General features: G+C 43.4%; 1 protein-coding gene across 1 annotated transcript in view; it reads right to left on the reverse strand.

Annotated features, from left to right (window-relative positions):
- Positions 1 to 16603, reverse strand: part of LOC115107136 (apoptotic protease-activating factor 1) — a 102669-nt gene that overhangs the window by 46705 nt on the left and 39361 nt on the right. Inside the window, exons 23-26 of the mRNA XM_065008372.1 lie at positions 15894 to 16019; positions 14652 to 14786; positions 14350 to 14475; positions 1230 to 1355 (exon numbers count right to left, since the gene is read on the reverse strand). Of these exons, the coding sequence (XP_064864444.1) occupies positions 1230 to 1355; positions 14350 to 14475; positions 14652 to 14786; positions 15894 to 16019 (513 nt within the window). The remainder of the gene's footprint in view (positions 1 to 1229; positions 1356 to 14349; positions 14476 to 14651; positions 14787 to 15893; positions 16020 to 16603) is intronic.

The following is a 16603-nucleotide window of genomic DNA, read 5'->3' on the forward strand; positions in this document are numbered from 1 at the left end:
ATGTACTTATTATCAACCTGGTATCTTAGGAACCTTTTGACTAGACGGCCATAAAATATCTAACCCCAACTAGAACTACAAACTAAAATAACAAATATCTCACGTGTTGTTCAGGCTACTTCAGTACTTTCTAACATGGCCATCAAGTGACTACCAACCTTAGACATACAGTAGTCTACAGTTAGGTGTCCAATAATCCAGTCCTTGAATGCTACAGTATGTTGTGCTTTTCAACTTTACCTTTCAATCAATGACTACTTTCACTGATTAATAAAGGCCCATAGAGACATAAAACAACCCTCCATTTTAATACTGGAGTTATGCAACTAACAACCATGAGCCATACTGTCCTGTCTATATAGGACACAGAACATGCTATATTTAACACCTTGCATGATTCACTGAGAATGACTCAAGTGTTTCCATAGAAACAAGAGGGGCATATATTCCACTCTATGTACTGTAATTCAATCTTGTGGTTTAAGTCGGTTTCCTTCTGTTTGGTGCCTAATGAACACAACCCTGGATGATTGACATGTCATGACTTTAAAGTGACAGTTCACTCCAAAATAAAAGTCTGTCAGTTGTTTTCGAAACTGGGAAGTGTCATGAGATGTGGACTCATCTCGACATTAGATCGCTTTTCAGGTTCGAAAACTTCAGTGTACTCACAAACTTTGGAGTGTAGTCCAAATGTACTAGTCAGACAGTCAGTCAGGGATAGGTTGTGGAAAGCAGCTGGTAGTGTGATTGTAGAGGAACAGACAGGTCCCTCTGTCATGCTCTCATTTCTTCAGTCCCTTGTCTGTCCCTCTCTCTCACTCTCCCTGTTCTTCTCTTTAATTGTTCTTATTTTCCGTCATCCCCTCTTGCACACTCATTTCTTCTCTTACCCCACTTTCCCTCTCTCCCTTCATTTTCATCATCCCTACTCCTTCCATCTCTCCTTCTTTCTCTAGGATCTATGCAGATGCCAGAGCCTTAGGGATTCAATCTGACTGTCTTCTACTTCCTCCCCTCCTTATCCTTCTTTCCTTCCTCTTCATCCCCCCTGCTGACCTGCACACCTGTTCCTCCTCTCAATCTCTCCAGCTCCTTCCTTCACTCATGTGCACACTCCTTCTCTTACCCCTCAACATCCCCTCCTTCTAATGCTCCTTCACTCACTCCTTCCTTCCTCCCTCCCCCTTACTCACTAACCCCCCTTCCATCCCTCTATCCCTACCCACCCGTATCTCTCCGTTGTCGTCGCCGGTTGCTAGGCGCCGGCCGTCCCAAGAGAAGCGGCAGCTGCGGACACAGTCCTGGTGGCCGTTCAACAGGCGCACGCACTCCCACGATGCACTGCTCCACACCTGAGGGCCAATGAGAGGAGAAACAGGAGGTCAGAGGTTACAAAAGTTTGTCGAAACTAAAATAAAACATTTTCAAATATGTTCTTTTGAACATGCCATAGCAATTTTGGTTAGGCCACTTCTATATGCAGAGTGCCTTGGTTAATTCAATTGAATACATTTCCTTTTTCCCTGAAGGCCTAACTGTCTATTGTTTCTCTATGCTGCTAGTCTGGTAGACCACTCAACTTAAAGAACGGAGCAAGCGCTCACTGATAATGAAGCCTGGCACCAATTAAAGCCTCCCGGCTGCTCTTTGATAGACGATACTGCCCATACCATAAGGCTATTTTTACATTGTATTAACCCATCCACCACTGCCCCTCTTTGGAGGATACACACACACAGTGGGGCAAAAAAGTATTTAGTCAGCCACCAATTGTGCAAGTCCTCCCACTTAAAAAGATGAGAGGCCTGTAATTTTCATAGGTACACTTCAACTATGACAGACAAAATGAGAAAATAAAATCCAGAAAATCAAATTGTAGGATTTTTTAATGAATTTATTTGCAAATTATGGTGGAAAATAAGTATTTGGTCACCTACAAACAAGCAAGATTTCTGGCTCTCACAGACCTGCAACTTCTTCTTTAAGAGGCTCCTCTGTCCTCCACTCGCTACCTGTATTAATGGCACCTATTTGAACTTGTTATCAGTATAAAAGACACCCGTCCACAACCTCAAACAAACAAACAAGTCGCACGCCAAACTCCACTATGGCCAAGACCAAAGAGCTGTCAAAGGACACCAGAAACAAAATGGTATACCTGCACCAGGCTGGGAAGACTGAATCTGCAATAGGTAAGCAGCATGGTTTGAAGAAATCAACTGTGGGAGCAATTATTAGGAAATGGAAGACATACAAGACCACTGATAATCTCCCTCGATCTGGGGCTCCACGCAAGATCTCACCCCGTGGTCAAAATGATCACAAGAACGGTGAGCAAAAATCCCAGAACCACACGGGGGGACCTAGTGAATGACCTGCAGAGAGGTGGGACCAAAGTAACAAAGCCTACCATCAGTAACACACTACGCCGCCAGGGACTCAAATCCTGCAGTGCCAGACGTGTCCCCCTGCTTAAGCCAGTACATGTCCAGGCCCGTCTGAAGTTTGCTAGAGAGCATTTGGATGATCCAGAAGAAGATTGGGAGAATGTCATTTGGTCAGATGAAACCAAAATAGAACTTTTGGTAAAACCTCAACTCGTCGTGTTTGGAGGACAAAGAATGCTGAGTTGCATCCAAAGAACACCATACCTACTGTGATGCATGGGGGTGGAAACATCATGCTTTGGGGCTGTTTTTCTGCAAAGGGACCAGGACGACTGATCTGTGTAAAGGAAAGAATGAATGGGGCCATGTATCGTGAGATTTTGAGTGAAAACCTCCTTCCATCAGCAAGGGCATTGAAGGTGAAACGTGGCTGGGTCTTTCAGCATGACAATGATCGCAAACACACCGCCCGGGCAATGAAGGAGTGGCTTCGTAAGAAGCATTTCAAGGTCCTGGAGTGGCCTAGCCAGTCTCCAGATCTCAACCCCATAGTAAATCTTTGGAGGGAGTTGAAAGTCTGTTGCCCAGCAACAGCCCCAAAACATCATTGCTCTAGAGGAGATCTGCATGGAAGAATGGGCCAAAATACTACCAACAGTGTGTGAAAACCTTGTGAAGACTTACAGAAAACGTTTGTCTGTCATAGTTGAAGTGTACCTATGATGAAAATTACAGGCCTCTCTTAAGTGGGAAAACTTGCACAATTGGTGGCTGACTAAATACTTTTTTGCCCCACTGTATGAATCTGTATGTATGCATGTATATTTTTTTTTACAGCTTTTCTGCTACATATACATACACATTTTACACACATGGTACTTCTATATAAAGCAGTCACATAACAATAATACATTACCAAACAACGTATTATTACCAATCCCAACCCTCAGCCCATCCCACCAACCACCATAGACCTCAGCTCTTTAATCCCACCCCTCAGCCACTCTCAGCCCATCCGACCAACCACCATAGACCTCAGCTCTTTAATCCCACCCCTCAGCCACTCTCAGCCCATCCCACCTATCACCATAGACCTCAGCTCTTTAATCCCACCCCTCAGCCACTCTCAGCCCATCCCACCTACCACCAGACCTCAGCTCTTTAATCCCACCCCTCAGCCACTCTCAGCCCATCCCACGTATCACCATAAACCTCAGCTCTTTAATCCCACCCCTCAACCACTCTCAGCCCATCCCACCTATCACCATAGACCTCAGCTCTTTAATCCCACCCCTCAGCCACTCTCAGCCCATCCTCCCTATCACCATAGACCACCCTCATTTGGTTTCCATCTACCAGATATTTTTCAATTGTACTGTGATGTTTTACTTCTTTTTTTTTTACCTTTCTAAATCATAAAGTATCCACAGATTGTGAGCTAAAGAACTTTTCCTACTAGTATTATATTATTTAATGACTATGGCTTTCCAAATTGCCCAACACTGCTATTTGCAAGGTTAATGTTGTGATTTTTTAACCATTCCTGAACCTGTGACCAGAAACAAGCTACATAGGTGAAATACCAGAATAAATGATCTAGTGATTCTGTCTCTTCACAGCAAAATCTACAGAGCTGAGATTGTTGTATGCCCCGCCCCATATATATAGCATTCAGTCAGTGGCAAGAATTTAAATAATCATTTAAATTGAAAAGCTCTAAGTGTTGTATCAAGTGTTGTTTTTTGTACCAGTTCATAAACCATGTGCCATGGAATCGGTACGTCAAAAATCTCTTCCCATTTATTTACATCCTGTATGGCACAGCTGTCAACATTTTTGTCCTCAAATGAAAACGGGTATATTTTTCTATTTATGCCAATTCCTTTCAGCCAATTTGTATCTTTAATACATGGCAGGCAAACAAGTTCCCTACCTTCTCCCTTTTCCACTTGCCTCCTCCATTGTGGTAGTGCTGCAATCAGTTGGTTGTAAATTAGGATTGAGCAGATATTCCTATATATTATCAATAGCTGCATATGTGACATATCTCCTCCATTTCTAGTCATAATATCATTCATAAATATAATACCATTAAAAAAAGAATAATCCATAAAGAATGGTGTATTTTTATTAAATCAGTATATGTGAGTTTAACCATAACATTTGTTCTATCATTTCTGGAGGATAAAACTGAGATTGTAACCAGCTTTGTATGTCTTGTTTAAGAAAGGGCGATACTTTAAACAAAATGTACTTTTCAATTAGTCGGAAATGAGAAGTTGTACTCTGTATAAAAGGCCAAAAGGCCATTTTTGAACAAAGGATGAGCCTTAATAATCTACTGAAGAACCATTTTGGGTTTAAGTATAACATATGCATGAGTGCAGCTTTTAGTGAGAGGTTTAAATATTTAATATTTAATCATTTTAGCCCCCCAAACTCAGATTTATTATATAAATAGGCACGTTTACATTTTTGTCTAGCTTAGCATTCCAAATAAAATGAAATATTTTTTGTTCATATGATTTAAAAAACGAGTCATCTGGAGTAGGCGGTGCCATTAGTAAGTAAACTGTGACAGGACCAAAGAGTTAATCAACGTGATTTTTCCATAAATAGACAAGTATTTACCTCGCCATGGTTGCAGAATCTTATCTATTTTTGTTAACTTTCTATTGAAATTGATTGTGGTAATTTAATTTATATTTTTTGAGATGTGAATACGAAGTATGTCTACTTCACCATCCGGCCATTTTATTGGTAAACTACAAGGTACTGTAAACATATTTTAATAAGGATCATGCGAATTTTCGCAGCTTTTTGTAAAAAAATCGCTCAACATTTCAAAGTCCTGCTACTCATGCCAGGAATATAGTATATGCAAATGATACGTATGTGTGTATAGAAAACACTCTGAAGTCTCTAAAACTGGTTAAATCGTGTCTGTGGCTATAACACAACGTGTTTAGGAGTAAAAATCCCTCGAAAAACTGTTCTCCAAAAACACAAAAAATGTATTAATCCGCCAGTCAATGTATTGTTTAAGGCGACTGCAAATACATGAAGCTGTTCTGTAAACGCCTACAGCTTCCACACGATGTCGCCAGTGCTGGAATTTCGAGCAGACTTAATCTTTGGTTGTATGACGTTTTTCCCTTTCCTGTTTCAGTCTCTCAACAGGATGTTATTAAAATGGAAAAGATGGCCGCTGATTTCAAGACTAGCTGCTATCGAATACAGATCGCCCCGTGATGAATTGTATAGATTATTAACGTTTATTAATACCTAAAGTTGGTTTAGAAATGTAGTTTGAAGTGTTTTGTAAAAGTATATAGGCAACTTTTGTCATTTTAAAAAGTGACGTTGCGTCTTGTAAAAGGGAATATTCCTGGATCAGACCTGTCTTCAGAAAATGACATTTTGGCTATACAATGACGGATTTAATCGGGAAAAAGACCCAATTGTGATGTTTATGGGATATATAGGAGTGCCAAGAAAGAAGCTCATCAAAGGTAATGAATGTTTTATATTTTATTTCTGCGTTTTGGGTAGCGCCGGCTACCGCAAAATCTGTCGTTTTAGATTACGTTACAGTACTTTGGGGGTGCATGCTATCAGATAATAGCTTCTCATGCTTTCGCCGAAAAGCATTTTACAAATCTGACTCGGTGGCTAGATTCACAACGAGTGTAGCTTTAATTCAGTACATTGTATGTGTGTTTTAATGAAAGTTTGATTTTTATCAAAAACTATACGTGGCGCTCTTGAAATTTCCACTGATTTGATCCCGACAGCGGAACCCACTCCCTAAAAAGTTAATCCAGTATGTAAAGTACATCTAATTGATGGGTTCTGACTTCTAAACTTTAAATATGAAATATCCTTGTTCATGGTACAGAGGGGAATGCAGAACCTGTCATTCTGACATTCTGTCAGAACATGTTTTTGCTTGACATCAGGTATCCTATGGAAAAAAGGGCCACAGTCTAGTTTCAGTTGTTGTTTAATTTAATTTGAAATACTTGCTACACCAGAAGTGAATGGTTATCTGTAGGAGGAACGTATATGGTGGGGGTCAATTAAGGTTGGATATGAACCAGGGGCTTGGACTGTTACTGAGTAAGGGAAAGGCAATCACATGGTTGTGGTCACTGATAAGGGTGGAGAGCTGTGGATTAGTGAGGAATCGGGGCCTAGGTCAGGGAGAAGGAACAGTTTATTACCCACTTACTTTCCTACCTACCATTAAATATGTCATGTTTAGAGAAAGGGAGGAGACCACCCAAAGTGGGGTACACACACACAAAAAAAAGTATTTAGTCAGCCACCAATTGTGCAAGTTCTCCCACTTAAAAAGATATACCATAATTTGCAAATAAATTCATTAAAAATCCTACAATTTTTATTTTTTATAATTTTGTCTGTCATAGTTGAAGTGTACTTATGATAAATTACAGGCCTCTCTCATCTTTTTAAGTGGGAGAACTTGCACAATTGGTGGCTGACTAAATACTTTTTTGCCCCACTATGTATGTATATGTAACACACACACACACACACACACACACACACACACACACAGGAACATGTCTTTGTCTGTTCAGCTGTCTGACCCATTGGGTGAATAAACTTGGTTTGAGCTTTTCCTAGCTGTCCGTTTGGTTCTAAATAAACAGAGTAAAACTAACATAATAAAGAATACTCTGTTTATTACAAGAACACAATGTTCTTAGTAAATGGTCTCTGTCTTTCTGTCAGTCCATCTCGCTCTCCCTCTTTCGCTCTCTCTTTCATGCTTGATGGAGAGAACATCACATGGTAGATGATTAAAAAGTTAATTTGGCACGTCTCGTAGTCATCTGAAGGTCAATAGACAGAGGGAGGAAGGGAGTCACCTATCCGGACCCGTTTTACTGCCTACACGGAGCCCCTCCGGGCCTTCACAACTGGACTGCCGACGTTATCTACCCGAAGGAGATCCGGCTGGCTCCTCCGTCGCGACGTTACCTGAATGCCCATCTGCGGCCTGCTAACCGTTAGCTGTCTTACCGGATGCTCTCAGAATAGACAATCGGACAATTTATTTATTTTTATTATTACTATGTTTCTTCTTGGGCCTCTATAACTATATCTATTGTTTTTATTTTTTTGTTGTTGTGTGATTTGGACTAATCCCCTCTACAACACGGAACTCCACTAATCTACTGACGGAACGCAAGAGGTGGCTAACAACAGACCTCCATCCTATGCTAGCTTGCTACCGATGTCCTGGCTAGCTGTCTAAATCGCCGTGACCCCCAAACCAACCTCTCCACTCCCTGGACCCTTTTGATCACTCGACTAAGGATGCCTCTCCTTAATGTCAATATGTCTTGTCCATTGCTGTTCTGGTTAGTGTTTATTGGCTTATTTCACTGTAGAGCCTCTAGTCCTGCTCACTATACCTTATCCAACTTATTAGTTCCACCACCCACACATGCAATGACATCTCCTGGTTTCAATGATGTTTCTAGAGACAATATCTCTCTCTTCATCACTCAATACCTAGGTTTACCTCCACTGTATTCACATCCTACCATACCTTTGTCTGTACATTATACCTTGATGCTATTTTATCGCCCCCAGAAACCTCCTTTTACTCTCTGTTCCAGACGTTCTAGACGACCAATTCTTATTGCTTTTAGCCGTACCCTTATTCTTCTCCTCCTATGTTCCTCTGGCGATGTAGAGGTGAATCCAGGCCCTGCAGTGCCTAGCTCCACTCCTATTCCCCAGGCGCTCTCTTTTGATGACTTCTGTAACCGTAATAGCCTTGGTTTCATGCATGTTAACATTAGAAGCCTCCTCCCTAAGTTTGTTCTTTTCACTGCTTTAGCACACTCTGCCAACCCGGATGTTCTAGCTGTGTCTGAATCCTGGCTTAGGAAGACCACCAAAAATTCAGAAATTTTAATTCCAAACTACAACATTTTCAGACAAGATAGAACTGCCAAAGGGGGCGGTGTTGCAATCTACTGCAAAGATAGCCTGCAGAGTTCTGTCCTACTATCCAGGTCTGTACCCAAACAATTTGAACTTCTACTTTTAAAAATCCACCTCTCTAAAAACAAGTCTCTCACCGTTGCCGCCTGCTATAGACCATCCTCTGCTCCCAGCTGTGCTCTGGACACCATATGTGAACTGATTGCCCCCCATCTATCTTCAGAGCTCGTGCTGCTAGGCGACCTAAACTGGAACATGCTTAACACCCCAGCCATCCTACAATCTAAACTTGATGCCCTCAATCTCACACAAATTATCAATGAACCTACCAGGTACCCCCAAAGCCTTAAACACGGGCACCCTCATAGATATCATCCTAACCAACTTCCCCTCTAAATACACCTCTGCTGTCTTCAACCAAGATCTCAGCGATCACTGCCTCATTGCCTGCATCCGTAATGGGTCAGCGGTCAAGCGACCTCCACTCATCACTGTAAAACGCTCCCTGAAACACTTCAGCGAGCAGGCCTTTCTAATCGACCTGGCCGGGGTGTCCTGGAAGGATATTGATCTCATCCCGTCAGTAGAGGATGCCTGGATATTTTTTTAAATGCCTTCCTAACAATCTTAAATAAACATGCCCCATTCAAGAAAATTAGAACCAGGAACAGATATAGCCCTTGGTTCTCCCCAGACCTGACTGCCCTTAACCAACACAAAAACATCCTATGGCGTTCTGCATTAGCATCGAACAGCCCCGTGATATGCAGCTGTTCAGGGAAGCTAGAAACCGTTATACACAGGCAGTTAGAAAAGCCAAGGCTAGCTTTTTCAAGCAGAAATTTGCTTCCTGCAACACTAACTCTAAAAAGTTCTGGGACACTGTAAAGTCCATGGAGAATAAGAACACCTCCTCCCAGCTGCCCACTGCACTGAAGATAGGAAACACTGTCACCACTGATAAATCCACCATAATTGAGAATTTCAATAAGCATTTTTCTACGGCTGGCCATGCTTTCCACCTGGCAACTCCTACCCCGGTCAACAGCACTGCACCCCCAACAGCAACTCGCCCAAGCCTTCCCCATTTCTCCTTCTCCCAAATCCATTCAGCTGAAGTTCTGAAAGAGCTGAAAAATCTGGACCCCTACAAATCAGCCGGGCTAGACAATCTGGACCCTTTCTTTCTAAAATTATCTGCCGAAATTGTTGCCACCCCTATTACTAGCCTGTTCAACCTCTCTTTCGTGTCATCTGAGATTCCCAAAGATTGGAAAGCAGCTGCGGTCATCCCCCTCTTCAAAGGGGGACACTCTTGACCCAAACTGCTACAGACCTATATCTATCCTACCATGCCTTTCTAAGGTCTTGAAAGCCAAGTCAACAAACAGGTTACCGACCATTTCGAATCTCACCATACCTTCTCTGCTATGCAATCTGGTTTCAGAGCTGGTCATGGGTGCACCTCAGCCACGCTCAAGGTCCTAAACGATATCTTAACCGCCATCGATAAGAAACATTACTGTGCAGCCGTATTCATTGATCTGGCCAAGGCTTTCGACTCTGTCAACCACCACATCCTCATCGGCAGACTCGACAGCCTTGGTTTCTCAAATGATTGCCTCGCCTGGTTCACCAACTACTTCTCTGATAGAGTTCAGTGTGTCAAATCGGAGGGTCTGCTGTCCGGACCTCTGGCAGTCTATGGGGGTGCCACAGGGTTCAATTCTTGGACCGACTCTCTTCTCTGTATACATCAATGAGGTCGCTCTTGCTGCTGGTGAGTCTCTGATCCACCTCTACGCAGACGACACCATTCTGTATACTTCCGGCCCTTCTTTGGACACTGTGTTAACAACCCTCCAGGCAAGCTTCAATGCCATAAAACTCTCCTTCCGTGGCCTCCAATTGCTCTTAAATACAAGTTAAACTAAATGCATGCTCTTCAACCGATCGCTACCTGCACCTACCCGCCTGTCCAACATCACTACTCTGGACGGCTCTGACTTAGAATACGTGGACAACTACAAATACTTAGGTGTCTGGTTAGACTGTAAACTCTCCTTCCAGACCCATATCAAACATCTCCAATCCAAAGTTAAATCTAGAATTGGCTTCCTATTTCGCAACAAAGCATCCTTCACTCATGCTGCCAAACATACCCTTGTAAAATTGACCATCCTACCAATCCTCGACTTTGGCGATGTCATTTACAAAATAGCCTCCAATACCCTACTCAACAAATTGGATGCAGTCTATCACAGTGCTATCCGTTTTGTCACCAAAGCCCCATATACTACCCACCATTGCGACCTGTACGCTCTCGTTGGCTGGCCCTCGCTTCATACTCGTCGCCAAACCCACTGGCTCCATGTCATCTACAAGACCCTGCTAGGTAAAGTCCCCCTTATCTCAGCTCGCTGGTCACCATAGCATCTCCCACCTGTAGCACACGCTCCAGCAGGTATATCTCTCTAGTCACCCCCAAAACCAATTCTTTCTTTGGCCGCCTCTCCTTCCAGTTCTCTGCTGCCAATGACTGGAACGAACTACATAAATCTCTTAAATTGGAAACACTTATCTCCCTCACTAGCTTTAAGCACCAACTGTCAGAGCATCTTACAGATTACTGCACCTGTACATAGCCCACCTATAATTTAGCCCAAACAACTACCTCTTTCCCAACTGTATTTAATTTATTTATTTATTTTGCTCCTTTGCACCCCATTATTTTTATTTCTACTTCGCACATTCTTCCATTGCAAAACTACCATTCCAGTGTTTTACTTGCTATATTGTATTTACTTTGCCACCATGGCCTTTTTTGCCTTTACCTCCCTTCTCACCTAATTTGCTCACATTGTATATAGACTTGTTTTTTTTGTTGTTTTTTTTTACTGTATTATTGACTGTATGTTTGTTTTACTCCATGTGTAACTCTGTGTCGTTGTATGTGTCGAACTGCTTTGCTTTATCTTGGCCAGGTCGCAATTGTAAATGAGAACTTGTTCTCAACTTGCTTACCTGGTTAAATAAAGGTGAAATAAAAATAAATAAATAAAAAGAGAGAAAGGAACAGAGGAGAAGAGAGAGAGAGAGAGAGAGAGAGAGAGAGAGAGAGAGAGAGAGAGAGAGAGAGAGAGACAGATGAGTGGAACAAAAAGCTTCAGTCTTTTATTCTATCTGACAAAGACGATCAGACTCAGGGTTCGGCTTTGATCTATGATAGCAGACAGAAAAAGACCGTGGGTGTATGTGTGCATACAGTGGCTTGCGAAAGTATTCACCCCTCTTGGCATTTTTCCTATTTTGTTGCCTCACACCTTGGAATTAAAATAGATTTTTGGGGAGTTTGTATCGTTTGATTTACACAACATGCCTACCACTTTGAAGATGCAAAATATTTTTTCTTGTGAAACAAACAAGAAGAAAAAAATGAAAATTTGAGCGTGCATAACTATTCACCCCCCCCCCAAAGAAAAGTCAATACTTTGTAGAGCCACCTTTTGCAGCAATTACAGATGCAAGTCTCTTGGGGTATCTCTATAAACTTGGCACATCTAGCAATTGGGATTTTTGCCCATTCTTCAAGGCAAAACTGCTCCAGCACATTCAAGTTGGATGGGTTCCGCTGGTGTACAGCAATCTAAGTCGTACCACAGATTCTCAATTGGATTGAGTTCTGGGCTTTGACTAGGCCATTCCAAGACATTTAAATGTTTCCCCTTAAACCACTCAAGTGTTGCTTTAGCAGTATGCTTAGGGTCGTTGTCCTGCTGCAAGGTGAACCTCCGTCCCAGTCTCAAATCTCTGGAAGACTGAAACAGGTTTTCCTCAAGAAATTCCCTGTATTTAGCGCCATCCATCATTCCTTCAATTCTGACCAGTTTCCCAGTCCTTGCAAATGAAAAACATCCCCACAGCATGATGCAAACACCACCATGCTTCACTGTGGGGATGGTGTTCTCGGGATGATGGGAGGTGTTGGGTTTGCGCCAGACAGCGTTTTCCGTGATGGCCAAAAAGCTCAATTTTAGTCTCATCTGAACTGAGTACCATCTTCCATATGTTTGGGGAGTCTCCCACATGCCTTTTGGCAAACACCAAACATGTTTGCTTATATTTTTCTGGCCACTCTTCCGTAAAGTGGAGTGTACTCTTCCAGCTCTGTGGAGTGTACGGCTTAAAGTGGTCCTATGGACAAATACTCCAGTCTCCGCTGTGGAGCTTTGCAGCTCCTTCAGGATTATCTTTGGTCTCTTTGTTGCTTCTGATTAATGCCCTCCATACCTGGTCTGTGAGTTTTGGTGGGTGGCCCTCTCTTGGCAGGTTTGTCGTGGTGCCATATTCTTTAAAAAAAAATGTATAATGAATTTATTGGTGCTCTGTGAGATGAGAAGTTTCAGATATTTTTTTTTATAACCCAACCCTGATCTGTACTTCTCCACAACTTTGTCCCTGACCTGTTAGGAGAGTTCCTTGGTCTTCATAGTGCCGCTTGCTTGGTGGTGCCCCTTGCTTAGTGGTTTTGCGGACTCTGGGGCCTTTCAGAACAGGTGTAAAAATACATAATAAGATCTTAAAGTCCACCTGTGTGCAATCTAACTAATTCTGTGACTTCTTGAGGTAATTGGTTGCACCAGATTTTATTTAGGGGCTTCATAGCAAAGGATTGAACACATATGCACACACCACTTTTCCTTATTTTTTTATTAATATATATATAAAAAACATATATATATATATATATAAAAAACATATATATATATATATATATATATATATATATATATATATATATATAAATAAATAAATAAGTATTTTCTTTTCACGTCACCAATTTGGACTATTTTGTGTATGTCCATTACATGAAATCCAAATAACAATCGAATTTAAATTACAGGTTGTAGTGCAACAAAATAGGAAAAACACCAAGGGGGTGAATACTTTTGCAAGGCACTGTATGTGTGTGTGTGTGAGAGAGCGTGCGCCTGCGTGTATGTCAGAACCACGGCCAGCCCTTCAGACTACAATTCCACATCATTACCAGAGTGTCTAGGTCCAACGCACTAATGAAAGCATGCTGGTCTGATGAACATAAATAAACAGTGTGGTTAATGGGAACACCAGCTCTGAACCATTACCCCACACACACACACACACACACACACCTCCAATGCCAATTTGGATGCTGACTTAATAGCCATTTCCACAGTGAGTGACCAACTCAACGATCCTGTGACTGACAGAAGGGGAAACAAGGATAGAAAATAGAAGAGGGAACAATACAAACTGATGGAGAACGAGGAAGGACGATCGAGGGCAAAAACACAGTAAGGTGACAAAGTGTAAACCTAGTCAGAGGAGAGATCCTCTCCCAACCTACAGTGTCAATCAAAGTCTGCAACAGCCTGCTCTCTCTCACAAACACACACACACACACAGGTAATGCTAGGTAGGAGGAGAGGAGAGGGCAGCGGTACGGTCTGTAGGTTGCAGTCAGACTTAATGACCGCTGGAGGGACAGGGAGGCGGGTGGGCGGCTTGACCGCTGGAGGGGCAGGGAGGCGAGTGGGCGGCTTGACCGCTGGAGGGGCAGGGAGGCGAGTGGGCGGCTTGACCGCTGGAGGGGCAGGGAGGCGAGTGGGCGGCTTGACCGCTGGAGAGGCAGGGAGGCAAGTGGGCGGCTTGACCGCTGGAGAGGCAGGGAGGCGAGTGGGCGGCTTGACCGCTGGAGGGGCAGGGAGGCGAGTGGGCGGCTTGACAGCTGGCTAAGTTAGTGACCACAGTAACCATCTGCTTCATGTCCATCTCAAGCTACCAATGATATTTAGTTGACCGCATAATAAATGTACACTATACACATGTTTCTGAAGGGATCATGATATAGACAACATGTCTGTCTCACACTGATCTAAGGATTTAGGCTAGGTTCGGTCACATTCTGATGACACGTGTGTGTGTGTGTGTGTGTTACCTTGGCAGTCTTGTCAGCGGAGGTGGTGGCGAAGAGCTGTCCGTCAGGCAACACGTCACAGGCTAGCACTGCCCCCTGGTGACATACTAGGTCCTGCAGCCGTTCACCACTAGACATGTCCCACACCTGGGGGAGAGAGAGGGGGAGACGCTTTCTGTGTCACCTCCCTCTAGTAAATACCCTTCAGTTCATGTAAGTGCACGCTGATCATAACTTGTTGCTTTTAACAGGTTTTGCATGCATGCGTGTGTGTTTCTAAGTCTTACGGTCTGTCTGGTACTGCATACGTGTGCTTGTATTACCTTGATGGTGCCGTCAAAGGACCAGCTGAGGAGATGTGTCTCTGAGGAGGGTGAGGTGGTGAGCAGAGAGAAGCATCTGACCTGCTCCTTGTGGCCCTCCAGAACCACACACTCACCTGTCCTCCACCTCCACACCTACAGGGGGGAGAGAGAGAGAGAAGGCGAGGGAAAGTGTGAGAGAGAGAGCAATCACCTTCTGGTACTGGGGTGGGTAAAACCAGGGATTTAGCACAATCAGAGTTATTGAGGGTAAGCTGATCCTGGATCTGTGCCCAGAGTGGGAGTATTCAGCTGCTAGGAGGGAATGGGCACTGGGCAAAATATTGGCCTCTATGCAAATATCTCAGACAATGATTGACACATCAAACTCTTACCAATGTTGGGTTTGTGAATGTACCATTCACCCCCCTCACCACTCCAGAAGTCAGTGGTCAGAGTAACAGCTATGTTTACTGTATAGAGCTAGTCACATTTCCTCAAAGTGAATCTATCCACCAAATACTCCCTTTTCAGCGAAGCTACTCAAACATTCATATAAACAGGAGATGGTCCATGGACAGTAAGGGACTAAACAGGAGATGGTCCATGGACAGTAAGGGACTACACAGGAGATGGTCCATGGACAGTAAGGGACTACACAGGAGATGGTCCATGGACAGTAAGTGACTAAACAGGAGATGGTCCATGGACAGTAAGTGACTAAACAGGAGATGGTCCATGGACAGTAAGGGACTAAACAGGAGATGGTCCATGGACAGTAAGGGACTAAACAGGAGATGGTCCATGGACAGTAAGGGACTACACAGGAGATGGTCCATGGACAGTAAGGGACTAAACAGGAGATGGTCCATGGACAGTAAGGGACTAAACAGGAGATGGTCCATGGACAGTAAGGGACTAAACAGGAGATGGTCCATGGACAGTAATGGAATATAGAGTAAGATGAATACAAAGTGAGGCTGTGCTGTTCTGATTTGCAGCAAGGTGGTGCTCTGGATAGTGTGTGTACTTCTGATAGGCAGATAGGTCTAGCAGTGAACAGGCTGTCCTAAAAACAGAGGAGAGGAGATGAGAGGATATGTTCAGTGAGGTGGAACTGTAGAGGAGAGCTGTTAGGGGTGACAGAGCGGAACAGTCCAAAAACATCAGACACACACACATACGCAGACACACAGGGAGGGAAATAACAAACCAGAGAAGAAGAGAAGAAAGAAGGATGAGGAAGAAAGAGAAGGGCCCCACCCGTATGGTGGTGTCCTCAGAGGAGGTGATGAGTGTGTGTCCCTCCGGGGTGAACTGGCAGTGGAGAACTGCCCTGGTGTGACCCTGAAGAGTGGCTAGAGAGGTCCCCGACGGCACCTCCAACACCTGGGCAGAGAGAGGGGAGGGAGGAGAAGGGAGAGACAAGATGATTCCATGTCAATCCTTTATTACTGTGTCAAAAGAGCATGAGTTGACACACATCCCAAGAAGTTGGAGAGGTGTTGACTAACAGAATAGTAAACTTAGAAAAAATTAAATAAGAGAGTCCCACACTATATTTTGCTCCCAAAAGTGTAAAAACAAGCAACCGCTCAAGTGAGATAGAAAACGGGAGACAGAAAGAGGAGCCAGAGATATTTAGAGGGGAAAGCTGGGAGGATAACAGAATACTGTCTATGGGTAAGCCTAGACCAAAACTAGTAAAAGAGCTAAATTAAAATATATACAATAAAAAGGGAGACCAAAGTAATGCGTTTGGGTTGACAGTGATAAGCTCATCAAAAAGGACATGTTTTAAATATTACCGGGCTCTGCGTGCGATTGATCAGCCCATTAGCAGAGTGGATCTGCCCTGACTGCTTTGTGTGAGGGTCTGACAGACAACACTGCCACAGCAGGACAAAAAACAGCTCTGATGCCCAAAGAACTGGCTTCAAGTTACAAAACCACTTTAATCTTATAAAAGGGAG

The sequence above is a fragment of the Oncorhynchus nerka genome, linkage group LG23 (assembly GCF_034236695.1).
Source record: "Oncorhynchus nerka isolate Pitt River linkage group LG23, Oner_Uvic_2.0, whole genome shotgun sequence".
Taxonomy (NCBI): domain Eukaryota; kingdom Metazoa; phylum Chordata; class Actinopteri; order Salmoniformes; family Salmonidae; genus Oncorhynchus; species Oncorhynchus nerka.